The 27123-nt window shown below is 33.4% G+C and overlaps 2 protein-coding genes across 2 annotated transcripts; both read left to right on the forward strand.

Moving 5' to 3' along the window:
* LOC107633364 (ABC transporter A family member 7-like) lies at nt 83–7340 on the forward strand. Its single transcript, XM_016337001.2, has 18 exons — nt 83–225; nt 302–674; nt 1379–1458; nt 1542–1692; nt 1882–2016; nt 2091–2203; nt 2561–2725; nt 3047–3209; nt 3297–3422; nt 3538–3621; nt 4461–4822; nt 5010–5210; nt 5357–5466; nt 5565–5649; nt 6031–6159; nt 6409–6514; nt 6611–6699; nt 6985–7340. The coding sequence occupies exons 1-18, from the start codon at nt 160–162 to the stop codon at nt 7282–7284; spliced, it is 2838 nt and encodes a 945-aa protein (XP_016192487.1). The 5' UTR covers nt 83–159; the 3' UTR covers nt 7285–7340.
* On the forward strand, nt 17903–20333 carry LOC107619079 (aldose 1-epimerase). The gene is made up of 5 exons (XM_016321290.2): nt 17903–18086; nt 18202–18251; nt 18720–18843; nt 18974–19072; nt 19485–20333. The coding sequence occupies exons 1-5, from the start codon at nt 17915–17917 to the stop codon at nt 20105–20107; spliced, it is 1068 nt and encodes a 355-aa protein (XP_016176776.1). The 5' UTR covers nt 17903–17914; the 3' UTR covers nt 20108–20333.

Consider the following 27123-nt stretch of genomic DNA (forward strand, 5'->3'; position numbering starts at 1 on the left):
ATAATATGGTTGAATAAAAAAAATCCTGGAAAAACATACCTACAAGAGAAAAAGGAACTGCAGTAGTGCAGTGTACATTAGTAGTAAGTAGTACCTGATATAACAAGGTTACGTTCACGCGGAGACACTGAAACACTTTGCATTCAACAGAAAACAACAATGTCCAACCCAGCTAGCTTCTGGACACAGGCTAACGCTCTTCTCCGCAAGAACTTAACTTACCAGGTTACCTACCTTCCAATTCCAACCATCTCATCTTCTTCTTTTCTTGCTTCGTTAATTCTTCCTCACTTTCTTACAGAAACGCGATGTCAAGACCAACGTGAGGCTGGTGCTGTTCCCGGTGATCCTCGTCGTACTGCTCTACGCGCTCCAAACGGCGGTCGACATCGTGCAGAGAGCGTCGCTTCAAGACGAGGAGAAGACGAAGGCCGCCGCCTGCAAAGGCTGCGTCTGCGTTCACGACATCGGGCCCCATGCCAAGTGCCCGGATTCAGAGAAGGTGTGTGGGCCCCGATTCTTGGGCCAAGAGGATGCCAAGAAGTGTCCCGTACCCTACCCACCGGAGTGGCCTCCCCTTTTGCAACTTGACGTCGGCGACGGATTCTTCAGCAATGATGCCGCCCGCAATGTCACCATGCTCTTCACTGGCACTGACCAATTTTTTGGAGAAAGTAAGTTTTTTTTATGGGAAATAATTAATATTTTTTATATGTTCTAAAAATTTATTTTATTGTTAAAACTTTTATATTAACCATCTTTTTGGATAGTTTTGAGTCCATGGAGAGTTAAAATCAAAGGGTGAGGTGCACGAAATCAGTTCATTGGGTTTGAATTTCACCGACTTATGAAAAAATTTTACAGTTACAAGTTAGTTATTTAGAAGAGATACACAAATAATTTTGTCTAAAATTTCTTTTTCTTGACTGAAAAAAAATGACACTTCATATGTTCTTATAATTTTGTTGAAAAATATTAGTTTTTAGTTTCTTTAAATGCTTTTAAGAGGAATCTTTAAGAGAAATCATTTTTCTTTTTGGTTCAATCAGATAGAAAATTTAATTTATGGAATCACTTTTATTTTTTTTCATAGTATATAATTATATATTTTGCACATGCAATCTGATGTAAATTCAAGTTTAAGTTTAAGTCGCTGGTTTTGTATTTATCATGAATTCAGTTATCACAAAAGTTAAGCTTTTAGATGAAGCACGACTGCACGAGTGTATGATGAATAATTCTAAAAGAATGCCATGCAGAAAAGAATAGACGTCACCTGAAATGGAGTGATATGTTGTGGAAACTACATTTTGAGAAAAATGTAGTTGATTAACCTTTTTTATTTTGTTTATTTTCTCTTTCAAATTTATTTGTGCAGGTTTATTTGGAACTATGTTCCCAACTGAGTTGAGTATAAATGAGTCTGATATCATGGCTAGTTTGGCATCAGTTGTTCTGGTGAGTCAATATTATTTACTGCTTCTTCCGTTTGTCTTCTGTTTCAAAACCTGTTGTTGGTGTAACCATCAGAAACTGTGCAGGGAACTGAATTTGGGTTGGATTCAACCCTTTTTGTGGACCCTGCGTTAAGTATTAACTCTTATATCCTTTATCGTCTACAACAAGATCAGTGTAAGGTGAACTCTAGTTTCTCCTTTAACTTCAACGAGGGAGACTCCAAAATGATCCGAGGTATTGAACTACAGAACATGACGTGTTTCTTGTGATAATGACATTTTTGTAGACATGATAATGACATTATTTGAGCATGTTGCATTGAAAACTTTGATGAACACTCTCTTTTCTGACTCTGTTAGATATGCATGGCTTGAATCAGATGCCTTGAGCTTTTATCACTAATTAAAAGTTTAATTTCTTTAGATGTTAAGGTGAATTGTACTCAGGCTTTTACCTTATGGCGCAAGACTTTTTCTGATATATGGGATGAGCTACAAGTTGAAGATTGTGATGATGATACAACAGGTTACACGTTATACAAGAATCCTATTAGTGGAGGTACTTAGTATACCATTATGTTTAAATTTATTTAATCTGTGGAAAACCATACTAATTTAATGTTGTTTTTGCAGCTTTTGACTTTCTAAATTCGAATAAGAATATTTTTAATGTTAGCTTTTTAATTTACAAACATGACAATAGAGATAAGATCAACTTGAGCCGCACTCCTCGTTCTGTAAATATGGTATGTGTCTAAATCTTGTTATTGCTTGTCTCTCATTGTTTTCTTTGGACATCATATCCCGTTTTCTAATAATAATGTATATGACATAATGTAGCAGAAAAATCTTTCCAACATTTTGTTTTATCTAGCAAAGTAAACACTAGAGTTCAAACACGTACTTCATTTATTGGTACTCTAGTAGATTTGAACAACAGAAACTTGCTTTAGTCATTACCATTTGAAAACTAACTGCATCAGTAAATTTTACAAAGTTGGTATAGAAATAGCAATTCCTCTATACATATATTATTAGCAATTTTGTGTTGGTAACATATTTCAATAGGGACTGACTTCTAGTATATCTATGCATGCATGCAGATATCAAATGCCTTCTTGAAGTTTTTGCTGGGAAATGGTACCAAGATGTTATTTGACTTTATAGAGGAAATGCCAAAACCTGCATCCTCAGACACAACAATGATTGATATAACTTCTCTCCTGGGTGGTTTGTTCTATACATGGGTCATCCTTCAACTGTTTCCTGTAAGAGCAGAAATATCTGAACAAATTGATCAACTATGAATATAATCAATTTGTTTGTATCTATGAAACAGTAGTTAACAGAAATGAGTGAGTTGTGTTGCCATTATGTTGAAAAAATGTTTTTCTTTTAACTAGTTTTGATTTTTTGAAATATGCCTCACATTCCTACTTATCCCTATGTTGTGTTTTTTCTGCCTTCTTCTTTTTAATGTTTCTTGCACACTGAACAATATATAATGTGAACACAATAGAATTTATTTTGTTGTATATTTAGCTGTTCAACAGGAATAAACTTTTTTTTCTCTAAAATTTTTTATGCAGGTTATTCTGATATCGTTGGTGTATGAGAAGCAGCACAAAATAAGAATGATGATGAAAATGCATGGTCTTGGAGATGGACCATACTGGTTGATTTCCTATGCTTATTTTCTTGCCATTTCCATGGCCTACATGCTGTGCTTTGTGTTAATGGGTTCATTCTTTGGTATGAATACAACCATTTGAACTGTATAGCATTGTTGGTGTTTTCCAATTCTCTTTAATACTGACGATATTTAATTTTCCTTTTCAGGATTCCATTTCTTCAGAGAGAATAACTATGGAATCCAGTTTGTGTTTTATTTTATCTATGTAAACTTACAAATTGCCTCCGCATTTCTGGTGGCTGCCCTGTTTTCGAATGTTAAGCCTGCTACAGGTTTGATCAAATTCGTTTCTGAAATTGTAAAGTCTATAATTACTTATACATGCTTTCAAAATTTAATTTCTTTTATTCATATCTGATTAATGGCCTGTGTTTTTCATAATTGCAGTTACAGCATATATAGTTGTCTTTGGAACTGGACTGGCAGCTGCCTTTCTTTTCCCAGATTTGATGAAGAATGATCTGTTTCCAAGTAAGTTAAATGACTGAAAATCAGGGTATTGTAGTAAAGAATCTTTCTTTGAGTGGCAAATTAGGATGCTGTGGCTAATTTATCTTTGACGTTGATAAACATGGTTGATTAATAACAACAATAACAATTTTCATTAGAGTTTATGGCTTACCTTTCTTTTCTCATGAATAAATCTAATGGTGGAAAATGTTGTTCAATGGTTAGACTTAGATACCCTGCTTTGGATCTAATCCTGTGGGAACAAGGAAATTTTGGTTTCCCAAGATAGATATTCTTCTCCACTTTTGTCATGTTGTTAGCTCATTAACAATGTGATCTTCCTACGAATTGTAATTTGTAAATATGGATGAAAAGTATGAGCTATAGGCTTATAGTTTGTAATAAGTATGAAATTATTCGGTGGCTCTTTGACCTCAGCAATTCATTCTCACTTTGTTTCACAAAAAAGCCGATCTTCTACCATGATTACTCACTTGAGATTGATGAATCACCTATGGGAACCACTGGGAGTGTTGATTAATGAGAGCACCCTTTTAATGAGCATAAGTGAGATAATTGGATATAAAGATAGAATTGCAGAGAAGAATATGCATATAGAAGAGAGAAATCAGAGGGGGAATGTCATCTCACATTTTGCAAAATTCCTATTGCAGTTCATAGTATTCCTATTTATGCTCTTCTTTCCTATAACTAACAACTCTACAAATTGAGTTTTTGGGCCTATTATACATGTTGCAAAGTTAAAGTTGCATGGTTAAATTGAATGAAAGTGTACCACTAACAAGTGAAGAAGTTATTTCATTCTCATATTAACCTACTATCCTGTGGCATTTCTCCAGAAAAATGGATCATTGTTATGGAGTTGTATCCTGGGTTTGCTTTATTTCGCGGGCTAAATGAGTTTGCAGAATATGTCAGTGTTGGAAATAGTTCAGGGACCCTTGGCATGAGGTGGCAGGATCTGAATGATAGCACAAATGGCATGAAACAGATCTTAATCATCATGTCAATTGAGTGGATAGTTTTCCTTTTTGTTGCTTACTACCTTGATCAAGTTTCCTCATCAGCAAGTGGGAGAAGTCCATTTTTTTTCTTGAAAGGATTTCAGAAGAAGACACCTTTGTCTTCCCAAAAGGACAATATGCCAATACAGGGGTCAAGAGCCTTGGCTCAGATGGATAAACCTGATGTAATCCAAGAGGTGAATTCTTACTTGCTTCCATTAAATTTCATGTTGATCTACTCTCTCTTTCTTTAACAAAATTCTGAAAACAGAATACGCTGAAGATAAAACAGAAATAAAAACGGAAACCAAATATACTCTAAGGAGTTGTGTTACATGCATACTGCATTTTCATGCTTTCTTTTTTTTTTTCCCCTCTCTTCAGAGAGAGAAAGTGGAGGAACTGCTACTTGAACCGGCCAGCAATCACAGGATAGTTTGCAACAAGCTGAGAAAAGTCTATCAGGGGAGGGACGGAAACCCGGATAAAGTAGCAGTGAGAGGCTTGTTCCTTGCTGTTCCTCAAGGGGAATGCTTTGGCATGCTTGGTCCCAATGGTGCTGGAAAGACTTCTTTTATTAGTATGGTTAGTTATTTGTACTTCAATTGCATTTCTTTCCACTACTCACAAAAAATTAATATAAATATTTCTACTATGATTCCATGTTGCATTGTTTCTTTCTTTTTGGCAATTCAGAAATCTAATCAACTTATATATGTATATGTTTATAGATGATTGGTCTGACAAAGCCAACCTCTGGTACTGCATTTGTTCAAGGCATGGACATAAGAACTGATATGAATGGACTATACACAAACATGGGTGTATGCCCCCAACATAAGTAATAGAATTCCCTCCAACTTTATTTATTTATTTACTATCTAACTCTTTTTTTTCTTTTTTCTTTTTTTTAATATACAAATTTTCTTGATATTTTAGCTTGCTGTGGGAAAGGTTGACAGGGAGAGAGCACCTACTTTTCTATGGCAGACTTAAAAATCTCAAAGGTTCAGCCTTAACACAGGTAAGTTGACTTACAGAAAATATTAAGACTTTAGACACTATTATCTTCTTCTCTCTTTTTTTATCCAATTAAAGATCTCCACTATTAAAGAGATATATATTAATAAAAAATGATGAAAGTAAAGAGTCCAACATTACAAATGAAAATACTTTGCAGCATTAAGATTAAAAAAAGTGAATACTGTATATGACATAATACACTTTTGGTTCAACAAAAAATTAATGTGTTGTGCATGTTTGTGAACTAATATTTATGGCTTGGTTTTTGGTTGAGTTTGGAGCTAGAGAAGGAAAAAATTGTCCAGTATAGATGCAATTTGAACAATACTAGCATTAGCATTTATTCGGAATGCATGAGTATTGAGTACTATTTTTGCTGCAGGCAGTAGAAGAATCTTTGAAGAGTTTAAACCTTTTCAATGGAGGAGTTGCTGATAAACAAGTTGGAAAATACAGTGGAGGGATGAAGAGGAGGCTTAGCGTTGCAATTTCTTTGATTGGGAATCCCAATGTATATTCTTTTAATCAAAGTTTAATCCTACAGAATCATTTACGTGTCTTAGCTTTTCTGACGCTTTAAATTTTTAGGAAAAATACTTTATAACATTTATGATCAGGGTCTATCAGACTAAAAAATTTATAACGTAATTCTTGTTGTTCCATTCTACTAAATAAAGATAAAATTTAATAGTTCCTGACAGTTATATTAGAATATCAAGTTTATGTTTGATCACAATGTAATTTCCTTTTTCTTTATAAGGTTGTTTATATGGATGAGCCAAGCACCGGATTAGACCCTGCATCAAGAAAACGCTTATGGGATGTTATTAAGACTGCCAAAAAGGATCGTGCAATTATTCTCACTAGTGTGTCTCGCTCTCTCTGATTTCCATCATCTATGTTTTTTCCTTCTTGTATATTTTATTGATATATACCAATCTTGCTTTATATTATTGTTTCAGCTCATTCCATGGAAGAGGCAGAGGCCTTGTGTGATCGATTAGGAATCTTTGTTGATGGTAGCTTGCAATGCATAGGAAATTCAAAGGAGGTAAAACTAAAATTGCTCCAATAACTTCTGAATGATTCTTCACACTTGCTTGCATTATTCTTGTTTCAATCACTATAAAAAATTATTGGAATAGCAACCAACTAGAATGGCTTTCGTGGTGGTTGCTAAATCGGTCGCCAAATTAGAAATTAGCAACCTATTTAGTGACCAATCTTGTTTTGGTAATAACAAAACCCGATCAGTCGCTATTCCAGATATTTCTTGTACTGGATTTGAGTTCTTTTATGATGGTAGCTGCATCTGTTGGTTTATCATTTTATATAGTTGAAAGCAAGATATGGAGGAACTTATGTGTTGACAATGACAACACCTTGGGAGCATGAAAAGGAAGTGGAGAACATGGTACGGCTGCTATGTCCTAATGCTAACAAGATATACCATATTTCTGGGACTCAGAAGTTTGAGCTGCCTAAAGGGGAGGTTAGAATAGCTGATGTATTTGGAGCTGTTGATTTTGCAAAGAGAAACTTCACTGTTTCTGCATGGGGTTTAGCTGACACCACAATGGAAGATGTCTTCATTAAGGTTGCTCGTGGCGACCCCCATTCTCAAAACCTGTCATAATATATAATTGTCATACATGTTTATGGCATATCAGTATATGGATGTTAAAACTTTAATCTTGTTAGTTCCGGTGGGATTTGATTTTGAATGCATGAAAACAGCTTCATGCTATTTATTTATTGATGATTGTTATGGTATTTTACAAATGGTATTTAAATTTCCAAAATAAATAACTAGTTAATATTTAATAAATTTTAAATATTTAATTTTTTATTTTAAAAATAATTTAGACAATTTAAATACCAAAATAGAAAACATCATAAAATTTACCTATATTTTTTACTCTAATGGTCTCGAAAAAGTTTTAAAAATATTCTAATATTTAATTTGTTTTTATTTTAATGTTTAAGTTTGAGTTTTATTCTAATAGTTAATTTTTTGAACATTAATATTTCATCAACACTTTTGTTAGTTTTAAATCCCATAATCGATTTATCCATAATTTCATTCACATAAACATCTCTCAACAATAATTAATCACTAAAGAACATAAAACTGCTCTCATGGAATTATCGAAATTTGGAGAAACTCCTGACAATCCACAATCTTAAAAAGATTTATAAATTCTACTCTCCTGAGATTATTTTTATTTGTAAAACAAAAAATCAATTTTTCTAAATTGAAGAAAAATTAAGATCTTGTAGTTTCAAGGAATGATCTATTGTGGATCCGAATGGATTATCTGGGGGTTTGGTAATAACATGGAGGGATGGTTACATTGTTCAGATTTTACAGCATGGTAGATTTTTCATTGCGGCATCAGTTTTAATAGCTGGTTCTAATGTTCCCTGTGGTGTTCTAGGTATTTATCTCAGTTCAAATAATCAATATAGAATGGCTCAGGTTGTTGAATTAACTTCAGTCACCCAACAGTTCCACGGTAAGGTGGTGTTAATGGGTGATTTTATTGCCGTTTCTAATCAATTGAAAAAAGCAGGTGGGGGTGTTAAATCTCCTTCCTCTATTGAAACTTTTAACAGTTTTATTGATGATAATTCCTTGATTGATATTGGTATGGTTGGAAGACCATTCACTTGGTCGAATAGGCAGGATGGTGATGAGTTGATACAGAAGAGACTGGACCGATTTCTGGTAGGAGTTGATTGGCAACAACTTTATCCTAATGCATCGGTTCTTAGACTGTCAGAATCAAGGTCGGGTCATTCCCCTCTTCTCTTAGACTCTAATCCAAGAATTGAAAGATCTAAACGACGATTCAAATTCTAAGAAAGATGGTGTTCAAATGATAAAATAAGACAAGTTTTTAAAGAGGTTTGGCACGAACAGATTGATAGTTCAGCCATGTATATCCTAACTCAAACAATAAAGCGTTGTCGGCATAAGATTGTCAGATGGTAGCAAGAAAACAGATCTAATTCAAAGGTGGAGATTGATTCACTACAGTTTAAATTAGAGAAACTTCGTTTAGTAGGAACTCATGGAGGTGACATCATTTCAGAACTAGAGGGCAAACTTGAGAAAGCATTGCAAAATGAGGAATCTTATTAGAAAGATAAGTCTAGAATCAAATAGCTCAAATTTGGTGATCAGAATACAGCTTTCTTTCATCAGAAATTTAGAAATCAAACCCGAAGGAATAAAATTTGGCAACTAACTGACAGTAATGGTGAAGTGGCTACTTCAAATGCTGGTATTGCTTCTATGGCTGAATCTTATTTCAAGGACATCTTCTCCTCCACTTGTCATGAGAACCCTGAACCTTTGTTTACTAATTTTGAACCTAAGGTTACAATGCACATAAACCGTAGGCTTCAAAGACCAGTGACTATGAAAAAAGTAAAACGTGAAATATTTAGCATTCATCTTTAAAGTGCTCCAGGAGATAATGGCATGATAGCAAAGTTCTTTCAAATCTTCTAGAACATCCTTAGTGGTGATGTATTTCGAGCAATTAAGAGCTTCTTTTTAGGAGGCAGAATTTTGAAGGGTTTTAACCACACTCAGATCTATCTTGTTCCCAAGATTTCTGATGCTAAAGATATACCTCAGGTAAGACTAATAAGCCCATCCTCAGTCTTTACAAGATTATCTCTAAAGTACTTGTGCATAGACTTCAGGGTATGATGAATAAACTAATTAGCCCTTACGCATAATGCTTTTATTAAAGGCAGATTAATCTCTGATAATATCCTAATTGCTAATGAGTGTATACATTACTTGAAGAACAAAATAAGAGGACTCAAAAATAAAATTGCGCTAAAATTATATATGAGTAAGGCATATGATAGGGTGGAATGACACTTTCTTTGGTTTATATTGGAGAAGTTTGGTTTTGACTCTCGATGGATTATGTGGATTCGAGAATTAGTGGTAGTTGTTTCTTATTCTGTCATTGTGGAAAGGACAACCCTATGATTTCTTCAAACCAAATAGAGATATTCGACAAGGAGATCCTCTATCTCATTACCTTTTTTTTCTATGCAGAAGGTCTCTCCTTCTTGCTACACAAGGCAGAATAGAACAGACTAATTCAGGGTTTTCAAATACATAGGTGATGCCCAAGGTCAACCACCTCCTCTTTGCTGATGATTCCATTTTGTTCTGTAAGGCTAATCCTGAGGCATGTTCAAACATCCTGCATTTATTGAATTCTTATGAAAGCATCAGTGGTCAGAAGGTGAATCTTAATAAATCTGTTGTATTCTTTAGCCACAACACTCCCTCCACTATTCGTACACTACTGGCTAACTCTATGAATATTAATCATATTGGGACGCAGGATAGATACCATGGTTTGCCTTCTATAGTCTCTAAATTGAAAAAAAGCTTCTTTTAGTATGATCAAAGAAAAGGCTCGGAAAAGCATCCAAGGGTGGAAGCGCAATCTTCTATCGTCGGGTGGTAGACAAGTATTGTTTAAGGCAGTGGGGGAAGCTATTCCTATTTATACATTGTCTTGCTTCAAGTTGCCTGATAGTTTAATTTCAGAAATTCATTCTCTACTTTCTCAGTTCTAGTGGGGACAAAAAGGTTTTGAAAGGCGAATGACTTAGATTAGTTGAGACACTATGACTCGCCCACGATAAGGAGGCCTTGGATTTAAAGATCTCATAATTCAGAATCTAGTGCTTTTAGGCAAACAGTTTCGGCGACTTGTAACATAGCCTACTTTTCTATTATCCAAAATCCTAAGAGGTAAATACTTTAGCAATGATAATGCTATAACTGCAGAAATTGGAGTCTTACCTTCCTGGGAATAGATGAGCATACTAGAAGGCCGAAAGATTGTTGAAAAAGGTCTTAACTGGGCTGTGGATACTGGAGAGAATATTCAAACCTTTGAGGATCCTTGACTGCCTCCTCCGTAACCTTTAATGATTTCTGACATGCCAAACAGACATGCTATTTCTGAGTTAGTTCTAAGAGTTAAAGACTTAATTATTGAAAACAGGAATTGGAATCAGAATCTTATTCAATAATTATTTTTTCAAGACCTTGCAAACATGATTTTGTCAGTTAAAATTCAGCAGAGTAGAGAAAAATTGCAATGAGATTTGAGCAAATCCAAGCAATATGATACAGCTTCAAGTTATAGAATTGGCTATTTATTCCACAACTTTGTCCTAATTATATGCAGCAGAAAAAGCCGTGGATTGATCTATGAAAGTTGAACTTGCCTCACAAAATTAAGTTATTTATCTACAAAACTCTCCATGGGCGGCTTTTGGTGCTTGCTCAGATTCATCGCCGCATCCCATCTATATCGCCAATATGCCCCTGCTGTCATAAAGCAACATAAACAATCACTCATTGTTTGGTCAATTGCTCAAGAATTAAAGAAGTTTGGTCTTAGAGTTATCTTTGTGACTGTCTTCCCCCTTAGAGCCCTAACAATTTTTAGACATGGTGGACTACATCAACAAAGATGCTTAACCCGTTGAAGAATGCTGACCTAATCCTTAATCGCTTGCCATCATTTGCTGGAAATGTTGGAAAGCTCGCAACTAGTTAATTTTTGAAGGTTCTATTTCAATGCCGTCTGTTATTCTAGCAAGCTCTGTCAAGTTGCTCCGTGAAATCCAAAGAACTCCCCATTTAGATCGTCATCTCTATGAGGCAAACTCTTACTTTATTCAATTTGTCTTATTATTCTTTCTTTTTTAAGATTTTTCTTTGTTTTTCGACCATGCACCATTGGATGAATATCTTCAGTGTATTATTTTAAAAAATTTCCACATTTTATTATGTTATCTTGCTTTTGTACATCTTTATAATTCACTTTTCAATAATAATAAAATATAACCAACTACCTTTAGAAAAAAAAATTAACCACTAAGGCACTGATTGGTTTGTGAAAATATCTTTTATTTTCGTTTTCTGTTTTTATTTTCTAAAAATAAAAATCATTTTTAACTTTTTGCATTTCAAGATTATGGTGTGCGCCGATAATTACAATGCATACATCAACCGACTGAACACGATATGACACATTGATGGCGCAGCCGACTTTGAAGTTGGTGTTGTTTTTCGTTTTATGTTTATGTTAAAGCATAGATGTGTTGCCACTCAATATCAGACTCTTCAACTTGGACCAAGAACTTATTCGCCGGCTATGAAGCACGGACACTTTGTTTAGTTGCCATGTCGGCGTGTCGGACACGACGCACAAAGATACTCGTTCGACACATGTGTCTCCTATGTCCAAACGTGTCCTGTTCAAAAGACTAAAAAAATCATCCGGACATGGTCCAGACACGGCCCAATAGTGATTCTGATTTAAAACTTTCACTTCAGTTTTACTTTTACAAAAGATGAAACCTAAGGGGTTGATTGGTTTGTGAAAATATTTTCTGTTTTTGTTTTTTGTTTTTATTTTTTGACAATGATTTTTATTTTCAACTTTTCGCATCTTAAAAAACGCGATTGATTTGTGAAAAGAAGATTTATTTCTAAATATCAAAAATAATAAAAATATGTTTGGTTGGTTTATTTTTAAAATGTATTTTCAATAGTTTAAAATCACAAAATTATATTTTTATTAAATGTACTATTTTAATTAGTTAATTTTTTATTAAATTAACAATTAATTTTTATATGATATCAATATGAAATAAATTACTATCTTATTATACTATTTTAAAAAATTTGGTATCTCTTATACATATGTGATTTTATATTTTTTATGAAACTATATAACAACAAAAAATATCAATCGAACAAAAAAATTATTATCAATATTTTTAAGTTTTTATGTATTCTTTTAATTTTTATTATCGATATTTTTAAAATTGATTGTCGATTTAAAAAATTATTTTCATAAAAAAATTATTATTTTATACAAAAAAATGAAGGAAAAAAATAAAGAAATTTAATAAATACATGTTAATTCAGAGAGTACGTACACAATACTAAATAAAATAAAAAACTTAATAAATATATATTTTAATTCTAATTAAAATTTTATTTTTTCTTTAATTACCTTGTCTATATACTCAAAGATACAAAAATTAAGCCTAAAATAAAAAATCAAAAGGATCAAATAAAATAAAAAAAAAAAAAACTTTATCTTTTCATGAAATGTATTTATAAATTAGAGGTAAAGAATGGATATCCTAACAACAAAACATATAGAGAAAGGAGAAGATAGAAAAAAATGAACAAATACACTGATAAATATAGCGTGAAAAAAAATTATAAAATTGAGTAGGAGAGATTTAAATCTTTTGTTCCAAAACCAAAAACATCGTATTTTAATTTAAAAATGTTTTCAAAAGTTAAAACTAAAAAGACTGAAAATATGAAAATGGTGTGTTTTTAACTTTGTTCTTATTTTTTAACATATTTTCGTTGAAAATATTTTTACAATGTTTAATCAATCATATTTTTATGTCTTATTTTCATTTTCATCGAAAATAAAAATGAAGACGCTTAAAAAAATTAACCATGTTATTAATTAACTCTAATTTCTTGATAAGCATCTTAACATAGAATTAAGTTTTAAAGTGGTTCATAAAATTAGTGTTGTATATTAAAATCGCTTTTGAGATTTTAATGGTGCCAATTACATCATTGAAATTGGCAAAAGTATATCATGTTAGTTTCTAATTTATTTTTTTGTTAATAGAGTGCAGATGTAGCTCGATAAAGTGAATCATTAATGATGCATCACTTTGTAGTTTGACCACGTGTAATGATATGGTAATGGGTCCAACAATGACACTTGGTATGCTGACGTACATGAATGTGTCAGCTACGTATCACAATACTATTTGTGTCAGCTACGTATCACAATACTATTTGGTCACGTATCAGTTTGTGTCATGTGTCGCAACATTATTTGTTCACATATAATTCATTATGTGGTCATTGTAGATGTCTCAAATTGGTCCTTAACTTTTCATTAAATGACTCATTTTATTCTCTAAAATTAAGTGTTGTCCACTAAATTAGTTACTTCAATAGTTTTTTCTTCTTTTTTATATAAATTTAAAATTCTTATTATCTTTGAATGCACTAATCTTAATTATATTTTTTTACATATTTTTTAAATATAAATATTTTTGATAAATATTTTTAAAATTTCAATTTTAATCGTATAATTTTTTTCATAATAATTTAACCCTGATAATTATGTGACGTGAGATAACTTTTAACTTCTCATACAATAAAGGAACAAATCACACTCATTTCATATAAAATCATCTCTCTCTAAAAATATCCCAAAAAATTCAATTATTTCTCAATTCAATTCTCACATAAATAAATTTTAACTCTTAGTTGACTTAGATATTGGAGTCTCTTACAAGTACCTCCTACTGCTATTTTAGAACTGACGTAAAGACACTTCAAGCATTTTTATTGTCATTTTTGACCTCTTTCATCTAGTCTATTTACACCTAATCAATTTTAAGGTATATCACATCTCATAACAATGATTATGTTATTTCATAAAAGAACTATATGATTAATTTAAAAAACATGTATTTTATAAAAACAAAAAATAAAAAAATGTGTATTTTGATTCTTAACTTCTTGTTAAAAATACGCGTATTTTTTTATGAAAAAAATGTGTTTAATCAATTATATATATATTTTTAAAATAACATACTATTATATTACAAAATTTGTCAATGTTAAATTATTATAAAAAAATTGTATAATTAAAACTAAAATCTTAAAAATAATTTATAAAAACATTTATATTTAAATGACATATAAAAAAATAGAATTGAAATTAGTATATCCAAAGATATTGAAAATTGAATTAAAAAAATTTGGTGAATAACTAATTTGGTGCACGACATTTAATTTCAAAAACTAAAATGAGTTATTTAATGCAAAGTTAGGGTCCAATTTGGTGCATCTATAATGATGACCCAGTGAATAACATGTAGACGAATAATATTGTGACATTTGGCACATCTATCCACATCAACACGCCACATGTCATGGATCGATCCGTCATCGTATCATTACACGTTCCTAAATCGTGAAGTGAATGATCCATATCATCAAACTATATTAGCATGCTATTAACAAAAAATGGATCAAAGACTAACAAAATGTACTTTTGTCAATTTAAAAAATATAATTGATGTAATTAAAATCTCAAAAATAATTTTGATACGACATCAATCTCAAATACTATTTTCAAACTTAACTCTCTAACCTATAATAATATAATTGTGATAAATTTTAGTCACAAATTTTCACTTTAAATATTGAATCATTCTTGATAAATTGCATTCAACTTTAGACTTTTTTTACTATTAATTTATTTAGTAGATATCACTTATTTATGTTGACAACTTATAACATTATCTTTGAATACCTTAACTACCCTAAACTTGTTAATAAAATAATAAACTTACATAATTATAAACTAAGTTTTCATCCAAAATATAATTATAAATATTGTTCTCAAAGCAAAATAAACATAATCCAAAACATAATTATAAATATTGTCTCTAAAACAAAATAAACATAATCTAAAACACTCAATTTTCATCTTCATTCTCTTGTAAGTTGGGTTGGGAAAAGTTGGATTTTAGCAAAAATATTATAAAAATACCCCTTGCAATTTAAGCGATGCGGATTAAGCGAATTTTTGCTATTTGACGATCCCAATTTTCTAGTCCAACCCGCCTTTTTTGACGGATTACGCGGACCGACCCGACAGATTTAGCCCCGTTTGCCACCCCTACCACCAACCGACCACATTGCACACCTTTTACTGCGCCGCCACATCACCACCCTCATTCTCACTACTGCCATTCCATCCCATCCCTCATCTCACCAATGCACCACAACAACTCACCATTGAATCTGCCTCCCGAACATACTACTCTGTATCATAATTGTCACCAACATCAATAACATTAACAACTACCACACCACTCTACGGCAGTGGCGGAAACAAAATCTTGGGGGCAAAAAATTTAATATAAAAATTTAAGGTCAAACTCATCTGATGTAATTCTTTAAATTTTTGAAGGTTGTATCTCATTTTTTTTGTGATTTATTAAAATAGAAGAACTATTTATAGATGTTAATGTTGTAGAAGTTATATATTTTCTTTCTTAAATATTAGTCTTCTTCTTAAAAAATGTATCAATTCTTTGATTTTTCATTATTATTTTGTATAAAAATTTGAATATATATTCTGTAAAATATATAAAAAAAATTAGAAGAATAAATATTAAAATTTATAATATTTATTAATTTTTTTTATCAATTTATACAAATACAATAATATCAATACTTATTGAATATTCTAATATTTTTTATCATATGTCATGCACCTACTTAATTTCCTAAAAATATCTGAATATTTGAAATTTAAATTATAATAATTAAATTACATAGTATTTATAATTTTAAAATATTTTCAGTTTATCCAAACAAGTATTATCGTGCATATTCTGTTATTTGTGGGTAAATACCGATAGAATTTATCTAAAATTTTGATCCAATCCAACACTAAAAGTATTAGATCGAATTTAATGTTCACAATTTTTTAATTTAGATCCAATAAAATTTGCAAATTAGATTAATTGAAATAAAACATAAAAAATATTTATTTATTTATTAATTTATTTTTACAGATCCGTCGATATACGTATCGGATATTCGAATACCTACATAAAATCTGTAATCTGATCTTATTAATGTGGAGATCAAATCCGATTCAATCGGATAACTTTGAGAATGAGATTGATATCTGCAATTTTCAAATCGATTCAATTCATAAACATCCTTATAATTATTTAAGTTAGACAAATTTAAGAGTTATCAGAATTTATTTATTTTGTCCATCACTTAATTATTAATTCAATTTTTTTAATCTAAATTTTTTAATCTAAAAATCTAACAATATATTTTATTTTATACTTTTAAATATTAATAACTAAATAATAAATAAAATAATAAATTTTAATAGTTTCGTCCTAACATTCCTCTTTAAGTTATAAGAGGAAATAAATATTCTTCAAATTACATGTGTGTTTTTCGTAATAATGAACTTTAGTGTAATGTTATTAGGGATGGCAAAATTTCCCGAGACGCGGGGATCCCTGCGGGGACTGCTCCGAATGGGGATCCGATTGTGGGGAATTTTTCCCGCAGGGATGGGGATGGGGACAAAATTCCCCCGAAGCAAGTGTGGGGACCCGAGCGGGGATCCCCGTCCCGTCCCTGCTATTCCCCGAAATTTATGAATTCCTTAAATTATCCTTAATAGTTTATTTCTCATATATGTTTTTTAGTCATTTCTCACACACATATATAGAAACCCAAAACTCTTAATCTTTATTTGCATAACCCTTCTTCAATTCAGAGATCCCTAAGACTGTCCATACTCCATCTAACCTCTCTGCAGCCACCCCTCGTCACCCTTCTCACCGAATCGTCACACCTCACCGTGCCATCACCCTTATCGCGTCGTAATTTCTATTTGCGGCGTTCTTTTTTATAACTCTGCCGTCGTGTCCATTCTCCTCTCTGTTGTCATGTCTCTTACCTCGTCCACTGCTTTGTCCTTTGACTCGTCGTTGCGTCCCCCTATTGCGTTATTTCGAGAGAAGTCATCATCGTATTATTTAGGCTTTTTGTATAAAATCTTGCAATTTTTGTATAAGATAGATACTTGCAGCTCTATTCATATGGAAATTAATAATTAGTTAGAATTATTATGTAGATGGGGAATGGGGTCCCCGCGGGGAATGGGGCCCCGTGGAGAATGGGGATGGAGAGCAATATTCTCCCACGGCGGGGAATGGGGCGGGAATGGGGAGCAAATCTGAGGGCGGGGATGGGGAGCAGGGAGGCATCCCCCGCCCCCGCCCTGCCCCATTGACATCCCTAAATGTTATTATATTTATAACTTATAACACGTGTTTAGTAGAGCAAGAGATCAGTGATTTTGGTTGCTTAGTAAGATAAGTGATGTATTTTAAATTTTTAATAACAAAAAAAAATTGAATTTAAAAGAAAAATATTTCAAAAAGGAAAACATTTCAACAGTATCTTAAAATCTTGAAATGTTGTTAAGATTGTTTTAATATTGAAATTAGTTACACATCACAGATTTTTTCTATATAAATTTATAAGGTTTGACTTCAAGAATTAAAATCTCATTATTATTAATTATTCTGGATATTTTCTTTCAGAGATGGCTAAGGTATCAATGTTGTTTTCCTTTCTTCTGGGTTTGGTGCTCCTTTCCCAAGCACATGGAAGTGGCGAGAAGATTGGGTTTTATGAACTTAGAAGAGGAGATTTTGAGATGAGAGTCACGAATTATGGTGCTACCGTTCTATCTGTTGTGCTTCCTGATAGAAATGGTTTCTTCCCCTATCTAATTTTTCTTAATTGTCAATTTTCAATTTTCATTATTTTTATTTAATATATTTAATAATAATTCTCGGTCACACTATAACTTAATAATTTTCTGCGCAGGAAATTTGGCTGATGTTGTTCTTGGTTACGATTCTATTAAGTCTTATGCGGTATTATACTATTCTGACGTTGTTCTTGGTTACGATTTATTATTGGCGAGCTAATTCATAAGCGGAAAAAAGTTAAAAAATTAAGTAATTAAAATAAAACGTGTTCTTTATGTGCCGTTGGTTCTCTATCACTTCCGATTCAATATTATTTTATTCTATATATCCAAGTTTCGTTGATTAATTGAATATTTAATTTTTTTAACTGATCTAATTTTATGGTGCTGCATTTTGAATGCTTTCTCAAAATCTAAAATGTGTTATAAAGTGATTACTACTCATTGTTACACACATAATCTGTGAAAGAGTAAGGTTAGATAATCAATTTTTTTAAAAATTATTTTACTTATGTTAAATTTAAATTTTAAATCATAAATTGTTAATCTTAAATTTTAATTATAAAAATTAAAATTAATTTCTTATTTTTTCTCTCTTTCCGAAATTCATAGAGGCAGTGAAATTTTGTTGTAGAATGATACAACTTACTTTGGAGGGCTCATCGGACGAGTGGCAAATAGAATCGGAAATGCTGAATTCACTTTGGATGGCAAAACCTACAAATTGCCAGCTAATGATCATGGCAACACACTCCACGGTAATCATATATGTGCATATTTTTATTTTCATATTATTTTTAATAATTATTATATATAGCTATCAAAGGAATTGCTCACTTATAATATCAATTGTACAATTTGAATTCATATGTGTTGTAATCTTCTTAGGCGGTTTCAAAGGGTTCAATAATGTTATTTGGACTGTAACATCCTACAAGAGAGACAGTCACATAACATTCCACTACAACAGTTATGACAATGAGCAAGGTATGTAACTCATCCTTGAAATTTAGGTAGAGTTCATGATTTAGAGTGTAATACTTTATTCAATGGTTAATCAATCTTTTATACATGTTTTTATTTAATCAAATTACTTAGTATGTTTAAAAAAACAATTAATAAAAAATAATAGTGTTAAAAGCAAGCATAATTTATTCTTTTTGATAAGCATTTAGCCATCAAAATATTTTTATAAACTTATATTAATAAAAAAGTCTAAATTTACTAATAGATTGAGTGTCGGTTAAAATTGTTGACCAATTTAAATAAAAATTGCTGGACCTAAATGTTTTTCAATAAAAAATTGTGAAAAATAATATGATTACGTATTCGTGGAAAGATAGTAGTAAGTATTGGCATCTATTATATATTACATAAAAACTCGAAATTGTTATTGTAGGATTTCCTGGAAAACTTGAGGTGGATGTGACTTACATGTTGATGGATACAAACAAATTGGTTGTGAAAATGATTGCAAAAGCAATAGACAAAGACACACCGGTGAACTTAGCACAGCATACATACTGGAATATGAGAGGCCACAACACAGGCGACGTTCTTTCGCACAGAGTTCAAATCTTTGCATCCAAAATCACTCCGGTCAACGAAAAACTCATCCCTACCGGAAACCTTCAATCCGTGAAGGGCACTCCATACGACTTCCGTCGGCCAAAGGAAGTCGGAAAACAGATCGACGATCTGCCCGGTCTCTACGATATCAACTTCGCCGTAGACAGGAAAAGCAAGAAACACTTGAACAAAGTTGCCGTAGTGAGGGATCCAGTGTCCGGGAGGCAAATGGAGTTGTGGTCAAACCAGGTTGGAGTGCAGTTCTACACAAGTGGAATGTTGAATAACACCATTGGAGGCAAGGATGGTGCTGTTTACAAAAAGCATGCTGGTATTGCTTTGGAGACACAGGGGTTTCCTGATTCTGTTAATCATCCGAATTTTCCTTCTCAAATTGTTCGTCCTGGACAGATTTATCAACACTACATGGTTTATAGGTTCACTGCTTATTAATTAAATGGAGAAAGTATGTTAGTATAAATGATATATAAAACTATAAATTACGAATTAGTTTGGTTCTTTTGGGTTTAATTATATGCAAATTAGGATAAGGAGACTTTTTGTGCTTAGGTTCATGTTCATCATCACAGACTATATTCTTTTGTGATGCCTTTCACTAAAAGAAAACTGTGAAATAACGAAAAAAATTTACCAATAAATTTATTATCGTCAAATTTTATATCGGATAAATTCTTTATTGATAATTATTTATTGGGCAGATTTACTCTTCTGATGGTAGTTTGTGGTAAAATTAGCGGCAAATTTTACTATAAGGTGACAAAATTTTCCTAATAGTTATATAATTTCCAACTTTGGCACCATGTGTTATGATTCTACGCCACGTTGCTGCCGGATTTTTCCGCCGTCGAATTATTAAAATAAATACTACGGACGATAGCTTTATCTTTTTAGACTCAATATTCAATAATTAATAATTAATAGTCAAATCCTAATTAATAAAAGTCAAATAATAATTTATCTGAAAATAATGATCTATATATAATGTAAAATATCAAGTATATAGAATGAAAACTTGAAAGAAATAAAATGTTATCAAATAAATCAAAATAAAGTCTTAATGACTACGAGTCCTGATAGTCATCGTCGTCATCATTCTCCTGGTCTTCTAAAGCAGCGGTTTAGGTGGTGTCGGTGCCTGTCCTGACTCCTGCGCAAAAGAAGAGGAGCCGCCTCTAGTAGCGCCACTGTCACTGGCGCGTACCTGCTCATAGTACACCGCCATCTGTCTTCGCATCCGTTGAATCTGCTCCAGCTCCCACTTGAGCTCCTCCTTTAGGGACTTTGTCTCTGCGTTGCGAGGATTTTGTTATATCTCTCCTCAGACTGATGCAGCTGCTGATCCTGGTTTCTGAAGGCTCTAGGTGAGGCCAAGAACCTGCTCCTGCAAATCGATGACCTCGAGATCGGCAGGGCTGGTGGCTGAGGCAGATGAAGCCCTTAAGGTGGAGGTGCAGAGGTTGTCGGCAAAAAATGACCCCAACCTATAGACATGATTCCTATACGACTTAGATGTGGTCTCACGCCACACCGCATCAGGATCGACAATAGAAGCAGCAGAGTTGTTGTCGTCCTTCCCACTCTACTGAGATTGCTGGGTCACGGCCTACAACCTCTGCGTGTAGGATTCTTACATATCACATTATATGCAAAAGTGATTAGGACGACAATTAATTGAAAACAAATATATGTTATGATTTAAACCATGACGTTTACTCACATAATAATCCTGAGACCGCTGATCGGCAAATCTCTCATTTTTCTCCTTCAAGGTGTGAGTATACTTGAAGATCTCTGAGGTCGTTGCCTCATGATCTAACTACCTAGACTCCACATATTGAAACAATAGATTAAATCAAGTGATAAGTATATTATACTGATCAGTATACTTGGATGACCTGGTCGATGCGCTGTTGGTCCTGTTTGTGGCTTGGAGACGCCTGAATCCCTCATCAGTCACCCAATAGACGTAGAGGGCCTTCTTAACGTTTGGGTGGAGCCACTAAGTAAGGTGGTCACGCCCTTTACACACGTCTTCAAGGATTTTCTGAAGCCTCCTACACTGCAAGAAAAAGGCTAAATACCATCGAATTTTCCGTCGAAAAAACGAACAAAATCTGACAGTAATTAAGTTACCTTTGGAAGAAATAAGACGATATAAACCTCGTCGGTAACACGATATCGGCGGATTTTTTTACGTTCGACGGTAATTTCTGTAGAATTTAGTGACAGTATATAGTTAGTAAGAAAACGGAATCTGTTGGACGTTACCGTCACTAACGTTGGCGCCATATCGTATGTCTCTGCGCCATCTTAGCAGCGAATTATTCCAACAGTACTGCCAATGGAAATGTTTTTAATTTTTTTGATAATATTTTCCCATCTATCTATAATGTACCTTGATAATTAATACTTGAAACAGTGCTTTAAACATGATGTGAAATATCAAAAAGATAAATTAAAAATACGGAATGATGGTAATTGAAATATCTGAAATAATACTAACTATATTACAATCTTCGCAAAGTTTCTTAAAGAAATATGATAAACCACTATATTATGGTTTATCTTGTGCTCAATTGAGTGGTTTTTATGAAGTCTCTGCACACTTATTCATACTAATTCGCATGTTTTACATTTTCCTTCCTAATTTTGTTCTATAATTGGAAACTTGCTTCCCAAGCCTTTAAATTACCAAAAATTAATTTTCCTTTATACCATTCAATGCCGTGATATGTGTGTTAAGTGACTTCTGGCTCTATAGGGCAGGAATGGCTTAGAGGATGGAAAGGAAGCATGCAAAAGTGGAAGGAATACAAGAAGTTGAAGAAATTGCTAAGCTGTCTAGCCTGACCTCTTCGCACTCAAACGGTCATAACATGAGCTAAAGAGGTCCAAATGAGGCGGTTCTAGTTGCGTTGGAAAGCTAACATCTGGGGCTTCGCAACGATATATAATTTGCTATAGCTGCCCCGAAGATAGGTGACGCGCACGCGTGACCTGGAGAAAATTCAATCCACGCGTACGCGTGGACGACGCGTACGCGTGACTTTGCCGCGTGCTGGACGTATCAGAAATCGCTGAAGGCGATTTCTGGGCTGTTTTTGAGCAAGTTTTGGCCCAAAAAACACAGATTAGAGGCTATAAAGTGGGGAAATCGATCCATTTATCGAGACAACATTCAATATACACAATTTTGAAGGTTTTAGATGTAGTTTTTAGAGAGAGAGAGGCTCTCTCCTCTCTCTTAGGTTTTAGGATTTAGGATTTCTCTTAGGTTAGGTTTACTCCTTCTTCATTCCAGGTTTAATGTTCCTTTAATTTAATTTCTCTTCTACTTTTATTTATTCTATGGCTTTAGTTTTTTTATTTACCCAATTTGATTTATGAACTCTCCATGTTAGAATTGATTTTCTTATTTAATATAAATTGAGGTATTTCAGATTTATGATTGCTTTCTTCTATTTATGATATAAATAATTTGGATTTTTTCCCTTTTGGCTTTGGTGGAGTAATTGGTAACACTTGAGTTATCAAACTCAGCTGTTGATTGAAAATTTGAATTTGCTGATTGATTTGGATCCCTCTAAAGCTAGTCTTTCCATAGGAGTTGACTAGGACTTGAGGAATCACATTGATTAGTCCACTTGACTTTCCTTTATTTAGTAAGGGTTAACCCATGTTCCCACAATTTTTCTACACTTAATTGACACACAATCTCTAACTTAAGCTAACCAAAGATTCAATTTGGGGTAATTAATTTGTTTTTCTGCTTAAGGCTAGTGATGTGGTAAAATATAGAACAAAAGAAGATTTAAAAGGTTCAAAGTGGCTAACAAAGGTGACATAAAAGGGTAGGCTATTTGAGATAAGTGAGCTAATAACAATTAATGACCTCAATCATATGTATGCATATGACACATTAAACATTGGACATATAGGATGGAACAAAATATAGATTACAATCATAGAGAAGCAAACACACAAGAATAAAATATTATGGTCAAATAATGTAATCATACAATTAGGCTCAAAAGTCTCTCTGGGTTGTGTGTTCTTAGCTATCATTTATGTTCCAATTTACAGTCTTCAAACAAGTTTTAACTCAAAAGTTTTGATTTAAATTAGTGAAATTTTTTAAAATAGAGTCTTTGAAAAGAAACTTATTATGTTTCAACCAATTAGAACATGCATGCAAACACTTATTACTATGCAATCTATCCTATCCTAAACAAAAGAAAAAAAAATTTATTGGTACTAAGAAAGAGAAATTACCTCCGGAAGCCAGGTACTGACCGACCTCTCCACACTTAAAGCTTGGCACCGTCCTCGGTGCCTGATAAACCACTATTTTTTGGTTTATCTTGTGCTCAATCGAGTGGTTTTTATCAACTCTTTACCCACTTATTCATACTATTTGCATGGTTTTACATTTGCCTTCCTAATTATGTACTTTGATTGAAAACATGCTTCTTTGGCCTTAAGTTCCCTATGTTTAAATCCTCTCTTATTACCATTAGATGCCTTGATATGTGTGTTAAGTGATTTCAGAGATTACAGGGCAGGAATGGCTCAGAGGAGAGAAAGGAAGTATGCAAAAGTGGAAGGAATACAAGAAGTTGGAGAAATTGCTAAGCTGTCCAGCCTGACCTCTTTGCACTCAAACGGCTATAACTTTAGCTACAGAGGTCCAAACGACGCGGTTTCAGTTGCGTTGGAAAGCTAACGTCCGGGGCTTCGATTTGATATATAATTTTCCATAGCTGCTTCGAAGTTAGGCAACGCGAACGCGTGAATGATGCGCCCGCGTCGCATCTGCAAACTTCAATCCGCGCGGATGCGCGGGCGACGCCTCCGCGTCACCTTTCCGCGACCTGAACGTAACAGAAATCGCTGGGGGCGATTTCTGGGCTGTTTTTGACCCATTTTTCAGCCCAGAACACACAGATTAGAGGCTATAAAGTGGGAAAATGCATCCATTCATAATCATGCTTTTCATATTCATAATTTTAGGAGTAGATGTAGTTTTTAGAGAGAGAGGTTCTCTCCTCTCTCTTTTAGAATTTAGAATTAGGATTTCTTTTGCTTTTAGGATTATCTTTTTATCAGGTTCAATATTCCTTTTTATTTATCTTCTCAATTTAGTTTATGAATTCTTCTATGTTACAGATTATTCTTTGAATTAATTTTACTGGAGGTATTTCAGTTTATTATTGCTTTCTTTTATTTATATTACTGTTGCTTCTAATCTGAAGACATTTTTATTCCAGTAGATTCACTTTTTCCTTTTGGTCTTGGTTAAGAAATCAGTAACTCAGGAGTTATCAAACTCAACATGATTGACAATTGTTATCTTTGCTAATTGAATTGAACTTCAATAATCCCAATCTTTCCTTAGGGATTAACTAGGATTTGAAAATCAAACTTAATTAGTCACTTGACCTTCCCTTGCTCTAGTAAAGGTTAACTAAGTAGAATTAAGACTCAATCTTCATCATCATTGTAAGGATAACTAGGATAGGATTTCTAATTTCCCATACCTTACCAAAAGTGTGTTTTACAGTTATTTATTTACTTTACAGTCTTTTACCTATTTTAATTGCAATTTAAATTACTTGTTCCTCATCTTCAAAACCCCGATTTACAATCTTCATAACCAATAATAAGAACATACTTTCCTGCAGTTCCTTGAGAAGACGACCCGAGGTTTAAATACTTCGGTTATCAATTTTAAAGGGGTTTGTTACTTGTGACAACCAAAACGTTTGTAAGAAAGGTTGATTGCTTGGTTTAGTAACTATACTTGCAACGAGAGTTTACTATAACTTCTAAACTATCAATCTTCAGTTCTTCAAAATGGCGTCGTTTCCGGGGAATTGCAAACGTGTGCCTTATTATTGGTTATTGTAAATATTTACTTTTTACCTGTTTATTTATTTTTATTTTTGTTTTTATTTTTTGCTTTTTCGTAAATTAAGAGGTTATTGGTTTTTATTTAGTTATTAAAAATTTTTTCAAAAATTTTTTCTTGGTGTTCATCTTGATCTTCAAGTTTTTCTTCGTGTTCATCTTGACCTTCAAGTTGTTCTTAGTTGTTTTCTTCGTTCTGATCTAAAAATTTTAAGTTTAGTGTCATTTTATTGTTTTTCCCTTTCCTCATTTAATTCAAGGTTCATTATGGTTGGAAGCTTTAAGTTTAAACGCAAAGGTTGGTGTAAAGCTCAACTGAATGGGTCTAGGAAGTTAGTTGGCCGCTTTAGTGAGAATTCAGATTGCTTGCCACCCGGATGGAATCATGATGATCAACAAGAAGACGGGTGCAATAGCAAGGTTTGGGATCCTGGAATCTGTTCTGACATCCAACACCCCGGGAGCCTAAGAATCTGTTTGAAGCTGCTTAAAGGCTTTACGTGCCTAGTTTGGGATCCCGGAGGATATTGGAATCACAAACATTGGTGGAGATTCCTGGATGAGTTCAAGCATATGCCACCATAACAGGAAGCTCATCAAATGTCCAACTTAAGGACTTTAACTAAAAGTGCTAGGTGGGAACAACCCACCATGGTATGATCGTTCCTTTTTCAATTTTATTTCGTTTTGTTTGTTTTTATTTTATTTTATTTTATTTTCATTGAACCTGGAATTATTTATTGCATCTACATTAGCATTTCATTATGCATATTGCATATAAAAAAAAAGAAAAGCACGCACGCAACGCGGCAGTGTCGCTGACGCGTCCGCGTCAACAGTGCATTGGGAAGAAAAGAAATCGAACAGAAAGTCACGCGAGAGCGTGGCTGGAGGCGTGCCTTTGGCACAATTTGACCCACTCAACCGCGTCGCTGACGCATCCGCGTCATATGGAAAACATGCCTCCCACACGATCGCGTCACCCACGCAGTCGCGTGATCTGTAAAATCAACGTAAAAGGGTGTACGGCCGAAAGTTGAGCTGGAATTGGGCTGGACTCGTGCTGGATGCCCAAGCCCTCCCACGCGAACGCGTGCCTTACACTTCCGCGTCGGTTTTCAAAGTATGGCCACTCACGCGATCGCGTCAACCACGCGACCGCATCACCCAACAAATTGGCAAAAAGAGTTTCGAACAAAGAGTTGCGCGAATGCGAGGCTGCACTCGCGCCAATCGCAGAAATCAGGTCACGCGATCGCGTGACTCACGCGTCCACGTCACCTGACCTTATCACGCACCACGCGAATGTGTAACCCACGCGATCACGTAGCCTGCGCCGCACAAACTTATCCAGATCAGCGCCAATTATCTTATCTTTTCTTTTCTAATCCTAATTTCTTCTCTCTTTTCTTCTTTCTTCTTTCTTTCTTACTTACTTCTTCTTCATCTCTTTAATTTAATTTATTTGCATACTTTCATTCATTGCATTTTAATCTTGTGCATATTTTTATTTTCTTTTCTAACTTTATTATTCCATTGGT

Source organism: Arachis ipaensis, chromosome B01 (assembly GCF_000816755.2).
Source record: "Arachis ipaensis cultivar K30076 chromosome B01, Araip1.1, whole genome shotgun sequence".
NCBI classification, from domain to species: domain Eukaryota; kingdom Viridiplantae; phylum Streptophyta; class Magnoliopsida; order Fabales; family Fabaceae; genus Arachis; species Arachis ipaensis.